Source organism: Pinus tabuliformis, chromosome Q (assembly GCF_031772625.1).
Source record: "Pinus tabuliformis cultivar Carrire ecotype Pingquan chromosome Q, CPIR1, whole genome shotgun sequence".
In the NCBI taxonomy this organism is placed as follows: Eukaryota; Viridiplantae; Streptophyta; class Pinopsida; order Pinales; family Pinaceae; genus Pinus; species Pinus tabuliformis.
In genome coordinates this window covers 429,391,272-429,417,675 of record NC_142296.1, presented here as the reverse complement: position 1 = coordinate 429,417,675, position 26,404 = coordinate 429,391,272, and the positions used below count along the sequence as shown (strand labels likewise).

At 36.5% G+C, this 26,404-nt stretch overlaps 1 protein-coding gene across 3 annotated transcripts in view; it reads right to left on the bottom strand.

Moving 5' to 3' along the window:
• Window positions 1-12,802, bottom strand: part of LOC149220058 (Cyclophilin-like peptidyl-prolyl cis-trans isomerase family protein) — a 66,918-nt gene extending 54,116 nt beyond the window's left edge. The window contains exons 1-2 of one of the 3 annotated variants that reach the window (XM_089384620.1): window positions 12,600-12,802; window positions 12,431-12,505 (exon numbers count right to left, since the gene is read on the bottom strand). In XM_089384620.1, the coding sequence (XP_089240746.1) occupies window positions 12,431-12,470 (40 nt within the window). In that variant the 5' untranslated portion in view covers window positions 12,471-12,505; window positions 12,600-12,802. The remainder of the gene's footprint in view (window positions 1-12,430; window positions 12,506-12,599) is intronic. The other 2 variants (XM_089384619.1, XM_089384618.1) reach the window with 2 other exon arrangements.
• Window positions 12,803-26,404: the final 13,602 nt, after the last annotated feature.

Sequence of the window (26,404 nt, the reverse complement as noted above, 5' to 3'; positions counted from 1 at the left end):
CACCTAATAGGGTGCTTGGTTAACCCATTTGGAGTTTAGGAGACATTGGCACATCCCGAAGCCCATTATGGAAGGGCAAGCCATTATGAAGTCCCCACCTATGGTCCATGATTAGGTAAGCTCATTTACTCGATTTCTCTAATGACTTGTTGTACTAGAAGGCTAGGGGACGCATTGGATCTTATGCAGGATTGCAGATGGTTTCCATTTGGGGTTTGGTCTCCCTATACGAGGTCCTAATCCTCCAGAGGGCTACATTGGCACATGTAGGGTGAGCGTTGAGAGCCATGGGCCTCCACAACAGCAAATTACACTCCATGGATCCCCACAGCCATTCAGAGATTGCTCGTGGTTCACTTATTGGACGAGGAGGATGCACTTGATCCATCATGCCCAACTAACCCCAGATCTACACCATACACTTGGCAGATGATCCAGGACTTCCACGATGATGTGGCATCACTTACACCAACATCTTAGCCCTTGAGGACAGCCTACAGGGATCTTTGATTTGTTTGGAAACCCATGAGGACACTTGTGTGCCCCCAGATGTCATTTGGAGCACCACAGGTTATTACAAGGGGCCACACCCTTCCCCACTACTTTTGAGGGTCCTTCTCTTCATTATGACAACCATGGACCTCATTAGGCCTCTTAGAGGGCCCTAAGACATGCATAGTTTATTATTCGACCTCTTGAGAGACTTGCTTTTTCATTTATGAGCTAGCTTGGTGGGCTTGTCACCAAAAGTTGTATTATTAGCACATTATTTTATTTTTGGGGGTTATGTAGGCCAAAAAGGCTAATTCGAACTCCTAAGATGTGTATAAATACAAGTGAGGTGAGATCATTTCTCATCATCACTTTGGATTGGATCTCTCTCTTCTTTATAGAATTTCACATTTTTCCTAGAGGATGAGTTGGAGCATTTATGGATGAATTTTGATGTGTGGTTATTGGTCTATCTTCTCTTGGAGCTTCTCTATTTTCATTTGTGAATGGTTATTGCATGTAAGTACAAAATTTTGATGTTATTCTTGTTACTTTTGTCATATATGCTGAATTGGGATTTCCGTTGTTTTAGGGTTAATTGTTGCATGCAAATTTTTGATTAATATTGTGGGATTGTCTCTATTATAATGTTTTTCTCCAAGTATGGGCCATGTAGTATGAGAGAAATCTCCTAGGGGTAAATCTAACCTTAACAAGCCATTCCTCTTGTGCATTTCAAGTATAAAAGCTGCAAGATTGCTTTCACTTGACCTAGAGGGGTTTGTGAAGTAATTTTGAAGCCTCCTTGACTGGAAACCAAGAAATCTTACACCTAATCAACATAGACTCCATTCTCCCAAGGATTAAGGCATTGATCTACCAAGGGTGGTCACCAAAACACTTATTCTTTCACCTTCTCCCAAGTCTAGCCACATTGGGGTGCCTAGAGCATCAATTTCCCGACAAGTTAGCCACTAAAAAGTTCGATCTCCTAAGGTCTCCTGCATTGGCCTTTCCTCTAGCCCTCCTCCAAATTTAAAGCCATTCCGATGATGAGGTTGGGAGAAAAGCCAAGCCCTAGCTCCAGAACCAAAACTTGCCCCGCCATCCCCAAGGCTAGCACTTCCCAGGGTCAAAGCAACATTATTGAGTGAAATACTTTCTTTGATCCTTCCCACCTTGTCTAGGGTAAGAATATCATTGATTGTTTCATACCTTCTTCATACCCTAGACCGGGTCCACTTGGCCCCGTGTTGTCCCGCTCCTTCAAAGGACCATTCTTCAAGAACCATCCGAGATACCAATTCTAATAAGGATTTAGGGTGTGGTGAACTCCTTTCAAAGCCTATTCCCATACACCTAACCTGCAAAATCCTCTTCCTTTCCCTAGAAGCGCATATTACCTTGCTTAGAAAGCAAGCAAGCTCCATCCTTCAAAACCTTTTAGGAAAGGGTCTGGGTCACTCATATCCATTGACTTGTCATTCATTAGTGACTCCATACATATCCGGTCTCCTCCCGATTGTGAAACTTTGTAAATAGAAGGGAGCTTTAACCGAGGTGACAGTGAGCTAAGACTCCATTTGTTGCCCTTGGTCTAGCATTTTCCCTTTAGGGATTCCCCTCAGGGCCCCTGCTACTTTGAGTGGTAACAGGTGTTATGTGGGCCAATGAGTACTCCATACTCCAAAATTCATCTCCTAGATCATGGACATGGCTCCAAAGTGCCTTTATACCAACACGTCATCCCCATGGTGCCCAACATTGACCTCCAAAGGGCATGAGGGGTGATGTGGCAATCTCTCACTCAAGCATTGGGGCTCCAAAGTGACGTGCAATCCCTCCCTTATCATCACATGGATGACCATCATCATCGTGGGGCAGGAACAAGTAATGCACATCAAACGGTGTCAAGGCCAGCCTTGGGGCATCCTATGTCCATTGTGCACATCATCAATATCTCCAACACCAAGCTTCATGGGCTCAACGTTTGAAGATCTGGGGGTACCTTGAGTTTCAAGCATCATGTGGGGTCATCAAGTAGCCCAATGCTATGCTCTAGATAGGCAACGTTGCATCAACAAGGTCATACTCTCTCTCTGCAATGGGTAAGAAAGCCTCTGCTATGCTGCTGAGAAAGTAGGGCAATCATCTCAAGAAGCCCCTACTATTGTGATGAACCATTTCAAAAACCCCTCTCAAGGTCACGTGAAAATTAACAATCATTAGGTACAATAATCATGGAAGCATCATGCTGGACTACACTTAATGTTGGGGGCGCAATAACACTTCATACAAATATCACCTTCAAATATCTAACAAAATAAAGTCTCATAAACAAGTTACCTCCTTATGTTAGGGATGGTTAGATGGATAACCCTATTAGGTGTTTCCAACCCCCAAAGGAAAGTGACATGTCCCAACTTAGCCCATCAATCCATAGGTGTGTGTGAACATTGTGGCAATAGAGTGGGAATGACTTCAGGGCAAGGTGCCATAGCCACATGACCAGCTAATGGTGGTCCAACATCCTAAGTGTATCAATGTAAGGAGGAAGCAATCATGGAGGCATGAATTACCCATTTCCTTGGGCTGCTTTTTCCACTCGTCTTCCAACAAATGATTCGGTCACCATTTATATTGAGTTGGGTAATCATAAACTCACTCTCTTCTTCCAACAACGACTAATACTACATTGAGCGCGGTAATCACAAAACCTACTCTCTCTTCTTCCAACCCACTCCATTTGTACTTCATCATCTTCTCCATGACTCCCTACTCTAATTAAGGGAGGGTGCTAAATGATGGTGAGAAGCCTCCACTTGTCGTTACTTTGTTATGGTTGAGAGCCTTCATTATTGTTATACTAGGTTATGGTTAACAATGGACCTAGTCAACACTATTTTATTATCTTCTAGGTGGTTATGGTCAATGTAGTCATTTATATGAGAGCATAACCCCCTCACTGGGGAAGGCGACCCATCTGATGAGTTGTGTATAAATGCACAACTCATGCCTCATTTGTATTAATTAATTAATTCATTAGTGATTGATCCTTTAGCCTATGGGCACATACATCTTGTGTCTCTCTTGTTCATGGGCTCATCTTCTCTTCTCTTTATGTGTTTATCGTTTATGTTGATTTAGGGCTTGACAATTGTTTCCATTAAATCTTTGTTTATCTCTTGTGATCTAAACACCCCTCTTTAACCTACTTTTTTCACCTTACAATTTTTCCACCTGTTCAATGTCTAATACCAATTATACTTAGCTAACATCATATGTTTTTATCTCATTTGAGACTCCTACAAAAATTAAGCAATAATCATAAATGGAACTTTCTCTTTCCCATTTCTTCTACTAAAAATATAACTCCATGTTAAGTGTTACAACAATTTGACTCCAAATTTGCCTATTTAACTATAATGTTGATTATAATGATAAGAATAAAACCATTTTTTTTAAATTTGCATGTAAAATGCATAATCTTGTCAATCGTGTGTTGCGTAGGAAAGTTAGTCTCTCTTCAACAATATACAAACGTCCACAACACCACTATGGAAATCAATCTTCCTAATTTGTCATTTAGTTCAAACATGTGAAATGTCTTCCCCTTTACTAATATTTCAATAAAATTTACATATCTTTGCAATATTTAAGATGATAAGATCACAAGTTTTCACCTTCACATTTCTAAACATTTCATTGTTACAATGAATAAATTGCTCAAATTTTAAGATGCATTTCCATTGAAAACTAGTATAGGCATGGAAAAGCATTTTTTTAAATCTAATTGATACACTCAATCTATCTAGCATTTGACAAGTTAACATAATGCACATAAGAGAATAATATGGGGTACTTAGGGAGGTACCCAAGGGAATAATAAACGTAATGTATTCATAATCATGAAATAGACCCACTTGGTAGTTAGTGGGTAAAAATAAGGCCCACTAGGTAGTTAAGAAAATGATATAATAATAAGGGGTAGCTAACATAAACACCTAGGAATACTCATGAGAAAGTATAAACACACAAGTATCATTGTATTGAGATATGGTGGATGTATTGTTTTTCTAGCAAGCATAGCTTGTAAAATGATTCCTTCCATAGCAAGTATTTGATGATGTTACCCCACCTTAAGGGTTATTTTCTATATTCTTGTGTTTATGGTTTCCATATTCTTGGGTTTAGGGTGTGAATGTTTTTGTATTTCTAACATTTAAATGTTTATTTCTTAAGTTAATAGCTATATTCTCTCTTATACCTAAAAATGTATCAAAGTTCTTTGTTTGGCCAAGAAAAGGAAATATTTTTTTCCTTTTGCAGATATTTCAAGTTAAAATAGGGAACAACATTTAGATCGATTTCTAAAACTTTTGGTGTGGAATTTGAAGAATTCAAATGTAGATTTGTATTCCTCTTGTTGGACACCTAATCCGTTAGGGTTGGTGTGGAGGGATTCCAACAACCATAGAAGTCTAAGAGACTTCTTGGAATATGAAACTGAGGGTTAGACAAATGTATCTATATGTACATCTTGTGAATAATATGAATCTCACATTGATCCTAAATCAGTCTTCTATATTCGTGAGGCTTTAACATGGTATCAGAGCAAGTTCCTTCCTAGCCTGCTCAATTGTGTGAGAGCCACAAGTTGTGGCCATTTTTGCATCTTGTCAGGCTTGGCCTTCCCTCAACACTTTTTGCGCCATTCTCTGCCTGCCATCTCTGTCGATTTTCTACACCCTCGCCATGTACAATTCTGAAAAGCACTTCAGAAATGGCCCCTATTAGTTATGAGCTCTGTCATTTTGTGGCCCCTGTCAGTTATGAGCTCTGTCATTTTGTGGCCCCTATCAGTTATGAGCTATGTCATTTTGTGTTAGTGTCTGTGAGCATTTTCTTTTGGCTATCTTGTATCTCCTGTCTTTGCAACATTTGTTGTTTGTCATGTGCATAGTAATACCCCTATGTTTCTCCTAAATTTTGTAACATATGTTCTAGCAAAGCAGCACTTGGTACTCCCCAATGCTTATCTATCTTCAACCTACCATAGGGGCAATCCTTGCACCAATGGTCATCTAAGCACTAGGAGCTCAATACTTTAATTGGAAAGTCCTTTCAAAATATGATTGCTTGTGTAATCGTAGGCCACATTGGTCCTAGAGAGTAACCGAAAGGCCATGAGAAAGACCAAGCAGTTGCCCTTGAAGAGTTGGAATTGCATCTGGCAACACTCATTTGTTATGGTGATTGGAGTGGAGTCTTCCTTCTCCCTAGTTTATCTACATGTCTTGGAAATGGCATTAGTGTGTGAGGGTACTCAGTTTGAGAGGCCATATAGACCGTATTCTCATCCCTAGAGGCCACAAGGGTCGAATCCTCATTCCTGAAAGTCATATAGATCATGTTCTCTTTCTAAAAGGTTGCACATGAGCATACGACATGTGTATGATCTACTATTGAAATCACGACGTGGGGAATAGGATCCCATGCAAAACATGGCGAGAATATTGCACCTGCATTAAGAGCACCTAAAAATGATTTTGTAAGACCTGCAAGTATAGGACCAATCATAGTTGTTGCTCCAACTTGCTTTGGCCTTGTTCTTTCAAGAACAAACTTTGCCAATGCATCTAGACCAGCTCGAAATTTTGGTTGCAGTTTCTCCATAGTAATTTGATCATGTTGTTGTTTGTGAGACCTTCGATTTGGAGCCAGCAAAAGCGCTACGATTTTGAAGTTGAGACCAAAGCCCCATCAGAGGACTTAATTGAGGATGCAACGATCTCCTTTCAAATTTTGTTTAGAAGACCCATATCAACTACAGGAACACCTGCTCATTCGATTCAAAGTCATATCTACAATTCGATTCCCACAAAACATTTACATACACTGCTTCAGCAGTGGAAATGGGATTTTCATGTTTCATATTTTATACAATTTTTGTGTATCCAATGAGTTGTTGTGGCTCTTTTTCCCTCTAGAGGTGTGTTTTGTATAGCTGATGCAGATGTTTGTCTCCCGTAAAGAAGTTTGGATGGATTTACATTGCGATTGAAGAGGTTTAGGCAGAGTTCCATGCCAAAATTCCCACGGCTAACAACAAGCACCTTTTGTCTTTGCACCATCTGCATGATTGCCAATATCATCACCATGGTCTTGATCGGTCTAAGCAAGCTACTCTATCACACTAAAACGTGGCTTCTCCTCCATGAGTTTGGATGTTGGGGCCTGTGAGCATCTTCCCCAGATTTCGATTATGGTCATTGTTGTTTTTCAGCACTTGAAGGTTCACTGTTGAGTGTTTCTATAGCTACCATTTAGGGTTTAATACAGATATTTGTTTTTGCAACGTTGTAGATTTGCGAAGGGATTTTAGGCAAGACGGATTTGCATCCATCTACAAGGCGTCTGAGGGGCACTGTTAGTAAGTTTTAATTTCAGTTTTCCTTTAGCTAATTTTCTCTGCTTCAATTTCCATCAATAATACAAAAAATAAAAACAATAAAGCTCGAGTTCCCTCCAAGTTAAACCATGAAAGGGTGGAAAAAGGAGTGGGTGCCCTTTTGAAATGGCTTAAGTCGAAGGCAAAGTATCAGAAACCCTAGCTTGTGGAACACGACAAGCGTTTATTTTTGGTCATATTGGTGTAAGAGGGTGGAATTTGAAGTGTTGGTAGTGAGTTTTGTTGTCAATGTTGTTTTAAAATCCTCCTTAGCGGCAAGTTTTGATATTGTGATCTATACCAGGGAGTATTACGTTCCTCTCAGCTCTATGTTGAGTTGAATTATACAGCTAAAAACTCTTTGCGGTTGTCATTTCTATCATTGTGACCAGGTCTTTTGGTCACTATACTTGCACTTTTGCATCTGGAAGATTGTTCATAGTATTTTTTGATGCCTGGGGTCTTCTCTTCTTCTTAATGTGTTGAGAGTACAAGTGGGTATCTTTTCCTCATTATATTATCATTTGTTGAGCTTGAAAAATGGCTAGATTTAATGGATTATTAGAGTTTCCTGAAAACTCTAATCATGTCTACTACTAACAAAACAATCAAAATCAATAAAGCCACTCTTGTTGATGTTGAAATTTGTCTACAACATGCACAGGAGAAGATTGAGTTTCTCCAACTTGAGTCACAGCTACAGCAAGATGAACTACAACAGAAGAGTCAACATTCTGAATTGATTCTTGTTCAGAATAACTCCCTTTTTTAGTCTTAAGTTGAATCCCATTAGCAACCAAAAATTGATCAGATCAATGAGGCCATTTGAGGAGCAGATTTGCATGAAGATGCAGAGGTTCAGGTTGCACTTCCTAAGCCCATCATTAGACCTTGGGAAGAACTTATCAGCAGCAAGAACAAAATTGGTCTTGGATATAACAAGGATGTTTCCTTTCACATTCCAAACTATTCTAAGCCAATCCAATTTCATAGTGTTGGGTTCATTCAAGATGGTTCATCTTCACTTGTTCCACATCCTGCTCCAATTCCATAGCCATAGATTGTCAGATGCCAACATTGTGATCAGGTTGGCCATGTGAAAGATCAGTGTTTTTATCTTCACCCTATTAAGGATTCTGGAAAACACACTCATCATTTAGAAAGATGCTCTAGACATAAGACTCCTACAAGAGAAAAGATTCACCCTTCGATGGATCAATTCTTGGCAATGGTCTTTAGTTGCCAAGAAGATATATCAATCATACCTTAGAGTTCATTCTCATGGATTGACACATCTTGCAATGGATATATCTTCATCTTCTCACCTTGTATGTGACTAGGGGGGAATTGATGATCAACTGCGAGATTCAAAGAAATATCAAGCGAGCCTGAGCCACAGCCTAAGCCAGAGCCTAGATCCAAAGTCACAGTTGTAGCCAAAGGCAAAGGCAAATTCATGTTCCAAGAGCATTACTTAGTTGGTGGCCTGCCTTAAACCACCACCAACAAAAAACTTCAATTTATGCTACATCAGTTTTTGGTCATCTTCAAACCATCATCAGGGAGCACTTACACTCCGTAGAAGACTTCAATTTCTAGCTAGATTCGGAATTGTTCGAGGAACTATTTCGAGCCCAGTTCTAGAGTTGGTAGTCAGCCTTAAACCACCACCAGTAGAAACTTCGGGTTCTTCTGCCTCATTTGGTTTGTGGTCTTCCTTAAACCACCATTTCAGAGAGCACATTCAACCATTTGTTGCCATGCACGTTGTATTTCAGCACTCTTCTTGATCTCACATACACCCCTTCGGATTAAGGGGGAGAATGTTGGACACCTAATCCGTTAGGGTTGGCCTGGAGGAATTCCAACAGCCATAGATGTTGAAAAGACCTCTTGGAATATGAAACCAAGGGTCAAACAAATGTATTTATATGTACATCTTATGAATAATATGAATCTCACATTGATCCTAAATCAGTCTTCTAGATTCATGAGGCTTTAACACCTCTAAAAAAAATACCCAATTTCAAAAACAAAAATCATCCAAATCCAAATTCGAAAAGTGGAGTTAGTGTTGATTTAAAATCAAAGGTTTTAGGATTTTTCATTGATGGTCTTACAGTTTGTAGATCATATATATTTTTATAGACTACCTAGATTTCACCCAAACTAGTGTTAGTAGTTGCACAATGACCATAAAAATTCATAATTATGGTCATCATAGCTAATCAAATGAATATTGCTAAGGTTATGATCTTTTAAATTAACTATCTCAAAACCCTAACTACATTAAGAAACTTTTTGAAAAGTAAGTGATTTTCTTTAAAACCCTAGTTCTATTTTCAAAGATGTTATTTACAAGAAAAGATGATAGTCTTAATATTGAAGAATATATAAAAGAGATGAAGTCCTTGTTAAAAATGTTTTGCAAAATTTGTCTACCTCTTTAAGAGGCAATCCAGCCATCTAGTGGAATTTGTTTAGCCATGACAAGATGATGACACTTTCAGAGGAAGAATATGAACAAGTATTTTTATACATGTTGTCTCATGCTGGGAAGCAGGCTAAAGAGAGTACTAAGGGTTTTCTTTCATGCACAAACTCATTATAGGTTCATGGAAGTATTCAACCAGAAAATATTACCATTTCAATAAACCATAGTGTTAAACGTAATCTCATTAAGGTTAACTTGGCTAAAAGTTTGCAAGATACCATAAAGTACTCAAAGCACACAAGTTGAGAGCAAAAATGTTCAATTTTTTATAGATTTGAAGATTGCCATGGATTACTGTGTGCATTTAAATTTTCATGTTATTGATATGGATATTGTTTTGGGGTATTCCTTGGATGGACTTAGTTGGTACGTTCAATATTAATGTGAAAAAGAAGATTTTGAAGCTTTGGTACAAATAAAAGAAAATTACATTTTAGGATATTCCTCTTACTAAGCGAGAAGAGACCAAGGAGGCACCTAAAGAAGTCTTTGCAAGGAAATTAAATGTTGTATTCAGTGACACATCAAATGAAGAGTCTTATGGTTAAATCATAAATAAATCCTATAGAAACACATGAAGAAAAGCCATAGGAAGGATATCAAGAGGAAGAAGAAGCAATGGAGCTAAATGACCCAAAGGAACCACATGTTAAAGAGTCAAAGAAGGAAAAACCAATAGTTAAATTTGTTGTATATCACCACCCACACCACCTAGAGAAACAACAATCATCAAGGCGATAGCATGAGCGTCGACACACTTACTCTAAATCAAAATGGAACCAAAAAAGCAACCATTATGGAGGCACATGGAGGACTAGACTCAAGAGCAATGCAAGGAAATCTCAGAATAGCACAACAAAGACATGGATCCCAAGGAGAAACCAAAATCAAGATCAAGGAGGAAAGACCATAGTTGGACCCTATGTCCACATTTCACTATGATGGATGGATGTTTATGTATGGTACTAATTCACTACATTGCTTAGTAGGTTATATTATATGGCTTCTTCCCATGTTTTCGGGATGAAACTTGTGAAGGGGGGCGAAATGTAATGTACCTAGAGAGAATAATATCAAGTACCTAGAGAGGTACTGGAGCGGATAATGAATATAACGTGGCCATAATCATGGAATAGACTCACTTGGTAGTGGATGGATATTAAATAGGTCCACTAGGTAGTTATGAGGAAATAATATAATTATAAGGGGTAGCTAGTAAGCTTAGCATAGATCCCCAGGAATACTAGGTGGGAAATTTAAAGGATGGACATTTATCTTAAAGTTTATAAACATTGACAAATCTCACTAATTGGTGAATCTCAAATTTCTAATAATTTTCTAGTCTCCATATAAAATGTTGGCAATTTTTAAGGTAAAATAATTTTATACTATAAAATTTGGATGAATTATTTTTAGAAAAAATGGAAATTAGTGAATCTTTTTTTGGAAAAAGCATAGAAAATTAGCCCTAGAACTTCAATACTCATGAAAAATATAAATACACGAGTATCATTGTATTGAGATATGTTGAATATATTGTTTTGTAGCAAACATGGCTTGTGGAGTGATTCCTTGCATAAGAAGTATTTGATGGTGTTACCCTACCTTAAGTGTTATTCTCTATATTCTTGTATTTATGGTGTAAATGTTTTATTATATATGAAGTTTAGATGCCTATTTCTAAAGTTAAGAGCTATATTATCTCTTATACCTATCAAAGTTCACTATAGTTAATCATTGATTCATGAAAACTGTGTGCCAACAACTACAAACACAACTAGTGTCTCACTTCCAAGTTCCAAACAACAGGCATTAACATGTTATAAAAACAAGTTGAATCTTGCTTCCTTCTCTCACGCAGTGACATCGATTGAGCACAAGCAAGCTAAAAAGCAAAGTGTAAAAACTCTAAATAAAGGCCAAGATAATAGCATTTAATCTAGATGCATTGGTAAGAAATTTAAAATAAGAAGTTTAACCCTCCAAAATCTCAAACGAAAGGCCAAAACCTCAGCTCGTATGACAAAATCGATGTTGCAGAAAATGTCTTCTTTGGTGGTATTTCCTGATTGGAATTTAAATGTTTGCTATTGACATGATGCACCATAACAATAGCAGCTAAGCCCTAGATTCGCATTTTTGCAGCTAAAAAATTAAAAATGAATTTATTGTCTCTATAGGGTTTTGAGAGCATTTTATTTTTATCTATGCCCATAAGAACCCATTTCTTCCTCATCGTTGCTTTCTCTGCTAAGTTTTTAGGGTGCATGTGAGAATTCAAAAGCAATTTTGGAGGAGGATAAGAGTGCAGGGAAGTAAATTTTTGTGTAGCAGCAACCAACAGTAATTTTCCTATAAATTTCAGTGCTGAAATGGCTTCATTTTCATAGTGTTTGAATGATAAAATCTATAAAATGAATTTTCATCGTGTTTGAAATATGAAATCCATAAAGATTGATATTGATGGTTATATGTTTTTGTTTATAACTTTTTCTTTTTCTTTTAAAAATTTTGCGTACTCACATCCGTCAAAATTATCAGATGAAATGCGAGCGCAGCTCCAAAGAGAAGGGACTTCCTTTGAATTAAGTGCCGGAACTGAGGGATCACCTGAGACATACACGTAGCCTCGTCCCTTTGGAAATCATGCCGTTAGGGTGGGGTAGACCACCGCAAGAATATAACTCAGAGAATACCCTTGCATGGGAATCCAACTTCTTACCATCATTCTATAATTGCCCACCTATTAACCCGTATTACCAACCCCACATCAATGTGGAGTATAAACCATAAGGCAACTAAATCGAAGGGGTTTAGGAAAGCATCAAAATCCGGTGCACAGAGCAACACAGGCGCTTACAAATTAATTTCAGACAAAATCGAACTCATGACCTGTGAGACTAGGCAACAGACCAGTAAAAAAATTCATATTATTTTAGACGAATGTCGCAAAATTCTAACATGGAGATAAAATTGGGCTCAAAGCAAATTACCTCTGCGGCCTTGGGCACCTCGTCGCATGAGATTTCGCATTTGATATCGCCCAGATTTGTGTGCAGAGTAACAGACTGCAACCAAAACCGAACTAAGTAAAGTCAATATCTATTAATGTCGATCGATATTGATATTCGACAGCAAAATGAAATAACATGTGAGCCTTACCATTGTTGGTTTAAGCAGTGGAGAGTATACAGAGCGCCAGTACTACACAAGCGCAGGGCACCCTACCTATACACTTGGAAACACGAGAGTCAGATAGACCAAGCCCGATAAACCGGAAAGGGCGCACCCCATTCAAAATGTGTACCTTGTAGATGTAAAAGAAATTCCTGTAACATTCAAAATGTGTACCTTGCAGATGTGTTAGGCTGTAGTGAATATTTTAGATCCGGGTCGGTTAGAATTACAAATTTGATTTATAAATTTTATATTTTATTATTAAATTCATATATATATTATTTAAATTTAATTTTAAATTAAGCTAATTTTTATTAAAATTCAAAAAAATAAAATAATAACGATAATTATTATTAATATTATTATAATTTATTAATTTTTAAAAATCCAAAAATATATATTTTTGGAGTTGTTTTTAGTGCGATTTTTTGGAGTTTTCCGCGGAAAATTTTGTGGTGAAATCTTGATTTGTGTTATTTAAATTAGTTTTTTGATTGTATATATGGATTCAGCACTTGTGATTTCAATGAATTCCTGCAGGATTTTAGAGAAATTAAACCGAAAAATCAACCGGAAAAACTTCCAAAAAGTCACACTAAAGACAACTCCTATATCAAGTTTATGAGAAAAAGTTTTTCTGGGTAAATCACATGATAATACATTTGTCGACACGTTTCGAACCAACGAGTGTGGTCCATGTGATTTAGGCCGAAAAAACTTTTTCTTATAAACTTAATATGAATCACAAAGGCCTCAATTCAACAACTCCTATATCTTTTAAGAGAAATCCAATTAAATGTCCCAAAAAATAATTTATAATTTATCAATCTTCTAAATATCCATCCACAAAAAATAATAATTTATCCTTAAAAGAAGTAGATGTCTTTTAAGAGAGATATCCAATTAAGTGTGTTTTGGGAAACCCCAAAACCTTTACTCTTATTAAATTATAAATTATTGTTCTATTAAAATTTTAAATTATTATTATATTTAATTTCTAAATTCTTAAATATATTATTCTATAATAATATTAAATTTTAAATTTAGTTTAAATTATCTTATTGAATTGAGACTTTTTCGGCGAAAATCACATGGAGAAATTTTTGTCGACCCATTTCGAACAGTGTGGTTCATCGTCAGGACAAGTTGAATGAGCAGATCTGGCTTATGCACTTTAAATAGACCTGGTAGAATATCCAATGACTTAGATTACTTGATAAGGTAAGAGCTAGAAAGACAACAGCTCGATTTGGTGACCATTATATTAATTTATATTATTTATTTATTTTATTTATATAACAGAGATTTTAGTTATAAAATAAATTAATCATAAAATTAATTAATTATAAAAAATTAATTTTAAATATATTAATAAACTTACATTAATTTAAATCTATTAGAAATGTATACTATAATAGGTAAAATTATAATAAGTAAATTACTAAAAATAAATAAATAATTTCAAATATATTAATTTTGAACTGTTAAATAAAAATATTAGTTAGTTATAACGGCTAGTTTGATCATGATAAGGTAAGGGCTAGTTTGATAAGGTGTATTTAATTTATTTATTTATTTATTTTATTTATTAATTTTTTAGAAAATTCGGTTATTATTATGGAATAAATTAATAAATTATAATAAGTAAATCATAAAATACATTAATTTCAAATATATTAATATATTAATAAATTTAAATTAATTTAAAACTGTTTGAAATATATAATAGAATAAGTAATAATAATAATAACATAAATAAATAATTTCAAATATATTAACTAATGAGAATAAAATTAATTTTAAATTGTTAGATAAAAATATTAATTAGTAAAAATTAATTTAAGGTCTATGTAATGGTAAAAATAGTATTTTAAAATTAACTTTATGCAAATTAAGTTTAAAAAATAAATAAAATAAAATAAAAATATATATATATATATAAACAAATAATAATAATAAATTAATAATATTAATAATAATTTTAACCTATTAAAATTAAATAAGAGTTTAAATTAATAATTAAAATATTTGAAATTATTTATTTATGTTATTATTATTATTATTACTTATTCTATTATATATTTCAAACCGTTTTAAATTAATTTAAATTTATTAATATATTAATATATTTGAAATTAATGTATTTTATGATTTACTTATTATAATTTATTAATTTATTCCATAATAATAACCGAATTTTCTAAAAAATTAATAAATAAATTAAATACACCTTATCAAACTAGCCCTTATCATGGTCAAACTAGTCGTTATAACTAACTAATATTTTTATTTAACAGTTCAAAATTAATATATTTGAAATTATTTATTTATTTTTAGTAATTTACTTATTATAATTTTACCTATTATAGTATACATTTCTAAGAGATTTAAATTAATGTAAGTTTATTAATATATTTAAAATTAATTTTTTATAATTAATTCATTTTATGATTAATTTATTCTATAACTAAAATTTCTGTTATATAAATAAAATAAATAAATAATATAAATTAATATAATAGTCAAATTAGCTGTTATCACGCCAAATCCAGCTGTTGTCTTTCTAGATGTTACCTTATCAAGTAATCTGAGTCATTGGATATTCTGCCTGGTCTATTTAAAGTGCATAAGCGGTCATTCAACTTGTCCTGACGATGAACCACACTGGTTGGTTCGAAACTCGTCGACAAAAATTTCTCCATGTAATTTTCGCCAAAAAATTTTTCAAAAACTAAATTATCTTATTAATTTCTAATTTTATAATTAAAAATAACAATAATAATAAAATGTAATCTAAATATTTGATATTTTTTTAATAAATGTTTATGAGTTTTTATTTTTATTAGTTTTATTTAAGCAAAAAAAATTATTGAAATCGTATATCTTAGTCGCTAAATTTGTATAGATAGATTGAATGTTGTATGGATTTTTCAAGATAACAAGATTTTGGATTATTTTTATGTAATAGGTCAATTAAAAATAAAGACTTTATAAAGAATTGAATTTTGGTGAAAAGGTGAAAAGTAGAATAATTGGAACTTGGAATTATAATAATAAAATTATTAAAAAATATTGAGTAAATACCTATCATTAATAATAATTAGTATGGATAAAATCAAATTTCTTCACGTGCAAACATTTTTAGAGTGTAAAATATAATGTGTTATTTTTTATAGTTGAAATTGTATTTTTGAATGCTAAAAAGAGTATATAAGAAGAAATAAAAAATTTAGCCATAAAAACTTAATTTCTTTTTCTATATATAGATATATATGAAGTTATATCGACATAAATTAGTTAACATATATTTTCAGATAGTTTATTTGAATCTCTAGTTGAAATAATTTTGAAAAATATAAGATTTAAACATCTGATTCACACAATTTTTTTTACTTCTAATTACTTTACAACATATTCATTCTTTTAATTATAGCCGATATTTTTTTTATTTAAAACATAATTTTTATTTTTTATTTTAAAGGGGCCGACAAACTTACACATCCCCTCATACTAGGATGTAAAATGAGCCTCTCGGCTCAATAAGAGTTATTAAAAAAATATGATTGAATGCCACCTCAAAAACATGCCCAAAAATATCACTTAGACATAGCAGCGTAATAATTACAAGATTTTGTTTTATTTTAATAAAATATAATAATAATAAATATGTAAAGCTAATATTCAAATTGTTAAATAAACTCCATGTATGATATATGGGTCTAATGATTAAGAATGTGAGAGGTGACTCTCGAATCACACACATACTGCATTAATCATAAGTTATAACATCACACATATTGCATTTAATCATAACATAATTTATAACATCAAGGTGCGACCTATGGGATTCATCTTCCAAGGTTGATTCCTATTCATTTTTTCTTTATTTACCTATTTATAATTATTCACCCAATCCCTAAGGATTAGGTGTCTAGCATTCCCCCCCTTAATCTGAAGGGATGTTTGTGAGTCCAAGCATCATTATGAATCTTTCAAACTTTTCTCTTCCTAGCATTTTGGTGAAGATGCCTGCAATTTGTTCATTTGTGGAACGGTGTCGTAGATGAATAGTCTTGGCCTCTACATGATATTGAATCAAATGATACTTTGTGTTGATATGTTTGGTTCAATTGTGAAATTTTGGATTCTTGGCCAACTTAATTATAGAAGTATCGCCAATCAGAAGTGGAGTAGAGCTCACTTGTTTCTCCTACAAGTCTTCAAGAATTTTCACGAGCCACAAAATCTCCTTCATTGCTTCTACAATTACCACATTATTGTGGAATATGTTGGAACTGATTGTTTCGTGACCTCGAAGAGAGAACTCTTGATCCAAGACTCATAAGATAGCCTGAAGTCAACACTCCATTTTCCGTATCTTCATCAAAGACTAAATTAGAATATCCAATTAGACCTAGGTATCCACCTGTGAATATTTAAGTCCAAAGTCCTTTCCAGTACTTTAGAACTCTTTTTGCAGCAAACCAATGTCCTTCACAAGGCTTTTACATAAACCTGGAAAGGATCCCAACATTAAATGAAATATATGGTATATAAGTGGTGAGATATATAAGACTTCCTATAAGTTGTTTATACTTAGTTGCATCCTCATATTCATTCTCTTCTTTAAATGTGAGCTTCATATTTTGTTCCATTAGAATGGACAAAGAATTGCATTCAACCATCCCAAACTTGTTAAACAATTCTTCATTGTACTTCTTTTGTGAAAGGAATATGTGCCTTGGATGTTGGGTCACTTCAATACCCAAGTAGTAGTGAAGGTGTCCCAGATTTGTCATCTCAAAACCTTTCTTCAACTCGTTTTTTATAGATGCAATATAGTTTTCGTTGTTCCTTGTTATCAATAGATCATCTACATATACCATAGAATAGACAAAAAAATTTCCACTTTTCTTGACAAATAAAGTTGCATCATCAAGATTAAAGTGTTTAAAGTTTAATTTCAAAAAATGCTCAGTTAACATTTCATACGAGGGTCTTAGTGCTTTTTTTAATCCATATAACGATTTGAAGAGTTTCCATACTTTTTGTTCTTGTCCCTTACAACTAAACCTTCTGATTAAGACATGAAGACATTTTCTTTCAAGTCTCTATTCAAGAAAGCAATCTTCACATCCATCTAATGAACTTTCCATCCATTTTGAGTTGCCAAGTCAAAGAGAGTCTGGATTGTGAGCCATTTTGTTGCGGGGGCAAAGGTCTCTTCATAATTAACACCTTATTTATGTGCAAATTATTTTGTCGTGAGCCTTGTTTGTGCTTGTCAAGTGAACCATCTTATTTGTATTTGTTCTTGCAGGCCCACTTGTAATTGATTGGTTTGGTTCCCAATGGGTCTACCAACTTCCAAGTTCCATTCTTTATGAAAGCATCATACTCCTTTTGTATTTCTTCTGTCCATTCATCATGAGAAGAAACTTTTAAAGGAAGTTGGTTCAAAATTAATAGACAAATTCAGTTCATAATCATACGAAACATCCATATCATCAACTAAATTAGAATTATCTACATCACCTCCATCTTGTCTAGTGGAACTTTTGGTTCATGTCTTTCCGACCTCATTAAGATGAACACTTTAAAGTGTTTTGGTGAACCATTTTGGGGCACCTTTCTAAGATGGTTCAAGTTTTTTTGTTGATTGAGTTGGGGTTGCATATGTAGAAATTTTGAATAATTAAGTACTTATTCACAGAGATTATCCCGATTATACACTATTGCGGAATACATGCACAATACATAATCTCCTCTACGTTGATCATCAATTTAGCAGCATCAAAAACAATGAAACATCAATCGCATGCACACATTAACACAGTATGTAACCCGGGGAAAGCATACAGCTGAAAACCCCACACTATCTGTATATTATAATGATTGAGAAAATGTAACAATACATAGTACAATACTCCTCACAAGTATCCAGCACTATCTCCACCTGTTACACACAAAACTAGCTCAGATCTGAACAAGTCACAAGTTCAAATCTCCTCCACTGCTTTGCCTGCCTCTATTGCACAATACCAAGTGAAAATCACGTGAGCACAGGCTATAATTTGCTTGGTATGGGCCCACACTGTGCAGTCCTCATTGGCATAACTCAATCCCACTGATTGTGCAAGATCTCATGCACAACTATAGTCACAACTGATAGCAATCTCAGCCTCTAACACCTGTCTCCACTGAACTGTACATGCACTGAGTTAACTGATGTATTCTTCAGTTGCTTTATGAGTTAATAATTAGTGAATTAATTAATAATTTAATTCACATCACTCATCACTAGTCTATCTGTAGTTAGACTAAATACAACTAGTTTAACCAACTCAAACTGAACACAACTCCATCAACTCCACCAAACTCAACCACATGAGTTCTAACTGAAGTCCTGCATGCAATAGCTCAACTGACTCATAAGAAAAGCATATTTCCTTCTAACAGCTGCATGTGCCACATCTGTAGCTCAAACTGAAGTGCTCCAAGAGGATAAGATAATGTTTATAGTCTAAATATTATTATGAGACAATAATATTTGACTTTTCTATTTTTAGCCTGGCATCCTAAAAATAGACTCTGATCACTGCGTTGTGAACCAAAAATAGAGGTCCATCTATTTTTTCCCAACATGACCAATCATCCATAAATAGCATCCTGCAACTCATAGACCATGATCCATATGTCTAAAAATAGACTTTGCGCCAAAAATAGCATGCGGGCCCACTTAGTGAAGGCGACTTCTTTCCACTAAGCTCCATCATCTTGTTGCATTCTCAACACTCCCTCTCAACAAGATATGGATTATCAGCAACCCCTCTCCTACCTCGGTGGTATTCGAATTTGCTCCTGGTGAGCGCCTTCGTCAAGATATCAGCATCCTGATCCTCCGTTGGAATGTATGAAAGTAACATGACTCTCTGCTGCACACAATCTTTGATATGATGGTACCTAATGTCAATGTGCTTAGATCTATCATGAAATACTGGATTAGCCGAGAGTTTAATGCAACTCTGGTTATCACAATAAATCACAGTAGGATGCAAGTGAGAATCGAACAAACCGACCAGGATCTTCCTCATCCATATAGCCTCGCATGCAGCCAAACTTGCTACCATATACTCGGCCTCTGCTGAACTGAGTGCCACGGATCTCTGCTTCTTGTTGTATCAAGAAACTGTTGTCAACCCGATACTGAAGACCCCTCCTGATGTGCTCTTTCTATCTGTTGGGCTCCCTGCCCAATCTGCATTCGTGAAGCCACATAGCTTCACCTCATCCTCCTGTCTGTACCACAAACCATATCCCGATGTGCCTCTCAAATAACGCAATACATGCTTGCCTGCCTTCCAGAAGAGATTGGTTGGCTTAACCATAGCTTGTGAAAGCTGGTTAACAGCATAACATATATCGGGTCATGTATTGACTAGATACATAAGCGACCCCACCAACTGTCGATAAACGGTGGCATCCACTTCTTCTACTGAAGTGGCATCCTCCTTCCTCCAACCTCCGGGAATAGGAGTATCAACACGCTTGCAGCCATGCATGTTGAACTTCTCTAGTATCTCCCAAGCATACTTACCCTGAGAAACAAATAGTCCATCACTGCGCTGCCAAATTTCCAATCCCAGGAAATAATGAAGGAGGCCCAAGTCCTTCATCTCAAACTCCTTAGCAAGATCATCCTTGCATGAAAGTATCAACAGCTCATCACCCGTTAGAATCAAATCATCTACATAAAGTACAATGATAAGCAACTTACCCTCCACCACAATCTAGTATAGGTTAGGATCCGCCTCACTCTTGGAGAATCCAAGTCCGGTGAAATAAATGTCTATCCATGTGTACCAAGCACGTGGTGCTTGTTTCAACCCGTACAGCGCTCTCTTGAGCCTACACACATGTAACTCGCTGCTGAAGATCTCAAAACCTTCGGGCTGCTCAATGTACACCTCCTCCTCAATGACTCCGTTGAGGAACACAGTCTTCACATCCATCTGATGAATGTGCCACCCCATCTGCGCTGAGTGAGCAAGAATCGTCCGTATGGAAGAATAACTTGCGATAGGTGCAAAGGTCTCCTCATAATCGATCCCCTCTATCTGTGAAAAGCCTCGGGCAACAAATCTTGCCTTGTACTTCTCCACACTCCCGTCAACTACCTGCTTAACTTTGTAGATCCATCTCGAACCCACCACTAATTTCCCTTCCTGTCTTGGGACAATCTCCCATGCACTGTTTCTGACAATCAAATCATACTCTTCCACCATGGCGTCTACCCATGCGGGATCCTCCACAGCTTCCTCGAAAGAGGATGGCTTAGTCACAACACATTTGCTCACAAGAGCCCTGTATCCAATGTACCGATCAGGTGACTGTCTCTGCCTGCGTTGGGCTGTAGGTGCTCCTACAACTTTCTCTGCATCTTGAGCCAGTCGCTCAGCTTTTGTCAAGCGCTTTCGCCCTCTGATGGTTGGCGCTACATGAGTGGTCTCTTCCACTCCATGAACTTCGTCCTGTGGCTGATCCACGTCCTGAAGCTCATATTTAGGAACTAATAGCTCCTCATCTGCATGCAAGTGTAGCTCCCTCTCAAGCGAACACTTAATGGCTTTCTCCTCCTGAAATTTTATATCCTGTCGCACAACAGTCTTGCCACTGTCTAGCAAATACACACGATAGTTTTGGGGCGTATCAGTGTACCCCACAAATATCCCAACCTCTGCGGTCAGCTCCAACTTCTTCCTGGCATCCTTCGTCACATGCATGTAAACGTTAGCACCAAAAATCCTCAAATGAGAAAGATCAGGCTTCTTACCAGAATAAGCCTCCTCGGGTGTACTCATGCCAAGTATCCTGTGAGGACAACGGTTCTGCACATAAACTGTTGTATTGCATGCTTACGCCCACAAGTGAAGGGGTAGGCCCTGATCATGCAACATCGCTCGTGCAGCACCCACGATCGTTCTATTCTTCCGCTCAACAACCCTGTTCTGCTGTGGGTTATGGGGATCGATGAGCTCTCTTCAAATCCCTTCTGCTTTGCAGATATCCTTGAACTCGCCAGAGATGTATTCACCACCATTATCGCTCCTAAGAGCCTTCACCTTCTTCCCCAACTCCTTCTCGACCAGTGCTTTGAACTCACAGAACTTTGAGTATGTCTCGCTCTTCTTCTGCATGAAGAAGATCCACCATTTACGAGAGAAATCATCAACAAAAATCACATAATACATGTGCTTTGTTGTCGAAGCTACTAAGAAAGGTCCACACACGTCTGTGTGAATTCTCTCAAGGATCGTCATGGCGCGACTATCCTTCTCGTGAAAGGTGGCTTTCACAAACTTTCCCAAAGTACACCCCTTGCACTAATCTGACTGCGTAAGAGTGCCTTTAGGAAGCCCAGTAGTGATCTGCTGCAGTATCTTCAAGGCTCCATGGTGAAGGTGACCCAATCTCCTGTGCCACAACTCGCCATCATCCCGGCTCACCAATCCTTTTGCCTTGCATGCCATTGCTGCACAGCCATCTACATGCAACTGATAAAGGTTCCTCACTCGAACCCCTATCTTCCGGGTTTCTCCAGTTGTCTTGCTACGCAAGAAAGCCTGTCCCTCGCTGAAAACAACATCATACCCCTTGTCTTCTAACATCGCCATAGAGATAATATTCTTCTTCAATCCTGGAACATGCATCACTTCCTTCAATACGAAGGGTTTACCAGACTCCCTCTCAAAGGAAATGGTACCGATACCGGTCGCACTGTATCTACCATCATCGCCCATCTCGATGTGCACTCCAAGATCTTTCTCCTCCAGATCAGAAAACAAATCTCGATCTCCTGTCATGTGAAAAGATGCACCATTGTCCAAGAACCACACCGATCCCATCACACTTGAAACCAAGCATGCGATCAATGAAAAATCAAGCTCAAACTGCGAGGCTAGAGCCTCTCCTGCTGCAGATCCAACAACTTGCTTGTTCTTCTTCTTCTGCAGACAATTAGTGGCATAGTGTCTGTGCTAGTGACAGTGAAAACACTTCACCTTGGACATGTCTTGCTTCTTGCCTTTCGCACCAGACTGAGAAGCTTTCTTGTTCTTCCCCTTCTTTGCTTTGGCAGCCAAAGCGCAATTTTCTTCATCAGGTCCCTTTGATGAAGATCCGTCCCTGGTATTTCGCCTGATCTCCTCCTGCACAAGATCTGACCAAAGTCTCTCCCATCCTGACAATTTCTCCCGACCATTGACAGAGTCTTGATAGGAATGCCAACTCTTCGGAAGACCAAGCAGAGCCAAGCTCACCAAGTCCTCATCATCGATAGTCACCCCCACACTTCCTAGCTCATCCCTGCACTGAGTGAACTTTGTGAGATACTTGGGCATACTGTCTCCCTTCTCACATTTGATGTTTCTGAGTTTATCCTTGAGCGCCAGCTTCCTCTGATCGCTCTTGCTTTGGAATAGATCTGTCAACGCTTTCCACATCAAGTATGGAGAAGCCTTTCCATGCAGGCTGGACACAATGTGATCCTTCACACCCTCCAACAGAATCCTTCGACACTTTGCTATCTTCTTTTGCCAAACCTCAGCTTCGGCAGCATCAGTAGGCTTTGGGACCTCAGCCTCTATGAACTCCTTCAGCCCATTATCATCCAACACTGCCTCCATCCTGTCCTTCCATGCAATATAGTTCGAGCTGCCCTCAAGAGCATACTCCAATCGCAATTCGTTGAAAGACATTGCCACGTTGACACCAAGAAAACACTGCTGCAAATTTGAATTCCACCAGCTCCAAACTCAACTGCCTCTGATCTAAGATTCGTGAGAACAAAGTATTTCTCGTACAGAGATTGACTATATGGGCTTTTACCGGATATCTCACCTTCCAAAGGAAGGATGAATCCAGAGGCTACCTGGCCCGATTACAGACTCTGCCTGAAGAAATAAAATGTAAACACTTCCTGAATAATAGGTCTAATGATCAACAACTCTAATACCATGTAGAAATTTTGAATAATTAAGTACTTATTCACAGAGATTATCCCAATTATACACTATTGCAGAATACATGCACAATACATAATCTCCGCTACGTTGATCATCAATTTAGCAGCATCAAAAACAATGGAACATCAATCGCATGCACACATTAACACAGTATGTAACTCAGGGAAAGCATACAGCTGAAAACCCCACACTATCTGTATATTATAATGATTGAGAACATGTAACAATACATAGTACAATACTCCTCACAAGTATCCAGCACTATCTCCACCTGTTACACACAAAACTAGCTCAGATCTGAACAAGTCACAGGTTCAAATCTCCTCCGCTGCTTTGCCTGCCTCTATTTCACAATACCAAGTGAAAATCATGTGAGCACAGGCTATACTTTGCTTGGTATTGGCCCACATTGCGCAGTCCTCATTAGCATAACTCAATCCCACTAATTGTGCAAGATCTCATGCACAATTATAGTCACAACTGATAGCAATCTCAACCTCTAACACCTGTCTCCATTGAACTGTACATGCACTGAGTTAACTGTACATGCACTGAGTTAATTGATGTATTCTTCAGTTGCTTTATGAGTTAATAATTAGTGAATTAATTAATAATTTAATTCACATCACTCATCACTAGTCTATTTGTAGTTAGACTAAATACAACTAGTTTAACCAAGTCAAACTGAACACAACTCCATCAACTCCACAATCAACTCCACCAAACTCAACCACATGAGTTCTAACTGAAGTCCTGCATGCAATAGCTCAACTGACTCATAAGAAAAGTGTATTTCCTTCTGACAGCTGCATGTGCCACATCTGTAGCTCAAACTGAAGTGCTCCAAGAGGATAAGATAATGTTTATAGTCTAAATATTATTATGAGACAATAATATTTGACTTTTCTATTTTTAGCCTGGCAGTCTAAAAATAGACTCTGATCACTCCGCTATGAACCAAAAATAGAAGTCCATCTATTTTTTCCCAACATGACCAATCATCCATAAACAGCATCCTGCAACTCATAGACCATGATCCATATGTCTAAAAATAGACTTGCGCCAAAAATAGCCTGCGGGCCCACTTAGTGAAGGCGACTTCTTTCCACTAAGCTCCGTCATCTTGTTGCATTCTCAACATCATCAAGATTTAGCCTTCCAATATTCTCAATTACATCACTCAAAGGGTCTTCCTAATCTAAAGGAGTGGCCATAACTTCATGAGGGGGGACAATGCTTCAGAAGGAGATTCAATACATTAATCCAATATGTGGATCCGCTCTTCAAGATGTGGAATCTCATTATCAAATTCTTGATAATTTTTGCATGATTAAATCTATCCAAACGATCAAGTTGTCGCTCAACAATGTTGTCAATCTTGGAAGATTCAAGAAAAATCACATCTCTAGACAATACAAACTTCTTATTTACCTCATTATAGAGATGATATGCTTTGGTGGTATCTGAATACCCCAAGAAGATGCATTTTCGACTCCTTGCATCAAGCTTGCTTCTTTGTTTCTTAGGAACTAAAGCATAGCGCGTGGAATTAAAGATCCCGATATGTCTTACCGAAGGAATGTGGCCATAACACATTTCATAAGGAGTCTTATTTCTGAGAGCATGAGATGGACATTTGTTTTTGACATATATTGCACATAGAACTACATCATCCCAAAACATCAACTTTACATTTTTGAAAAACGTCATTGAGCGAACCATATTTAAGATAATCTTGTTCATTCTTCGAGCTACATCATTTTGTTGAGGATTGTGTGGAACAATATTTTGATGTTGAATCCCATGTTGGCAAAGATAGTTTTCAAATTTATTAGTGTAATCATTTTGATTATCAATATGAAGGGAGTCAGTATGTGATTGTGCATCATTTTCAATCCATGCATGAAAATTTCTAAAAGTTTCAAAAGCTTCTTATTTACTTTTTAACAAGTATACCCAACACATATTGGTGTAATCATTAATAAAAGTCATCATATTTGCAAAGGGAACAGGTATAGGGCCACACAAATTAGAATGAATCAGTGTAAGTTTCTATGTGCTCTAGAAGTAGAATCATGAAATGGTTGTTTGCTATGTTTTCCTAGGATGTAAGCATCACATTGCTTCATTTTTCTTGGAATGGTTGGCAACCAAAAACACCATTCTTTTCCAACAAATGAAAATTGTCATAATTAAGATGTACAAATCTTGCATGCCATAAAAGATTGGATGGCAATGTATCTCCATTGTATTGATAACTGCATGCAAATTTTTGTGCACAAACAGATGTTCCTTGGAGCTTCAACAATCTTTCCTCCTCTACTACAGTCATGAAAATTGTGTTGTCATATTATTTCATTCTCTCTACTTTGTCATTAAAACATAAGAATAGAATGTCCTTACGGGCGAATGTGAACAAGGGACAACAAGTTTCTCCGTAGTTCTAGAATATAAAGTACATTTGCAGAAGAAAGTCAGATAGTCCAATTAATTTAAGCCTGAAGGTGCCAAGTCTAGATGGCTTGAGACTTGACTTGTCTACAAAGTACATTGCTCCATATACACTATCACAAATGTCTTCAAAGGAGTATTTCTGAAAGGTCATATGGAAGGTTGCACCTATATCAAGCAATCAAGCATCTTTCAAAGAAGCAAATGAAGTATGAAACAAATCTTTTGTTACTCAAATATTGCAATGGGCAACAATATAATGAGCAGATTCAGGTGCTTTACCTTTTGTTAGATCTCATATTTTACATTTACCTT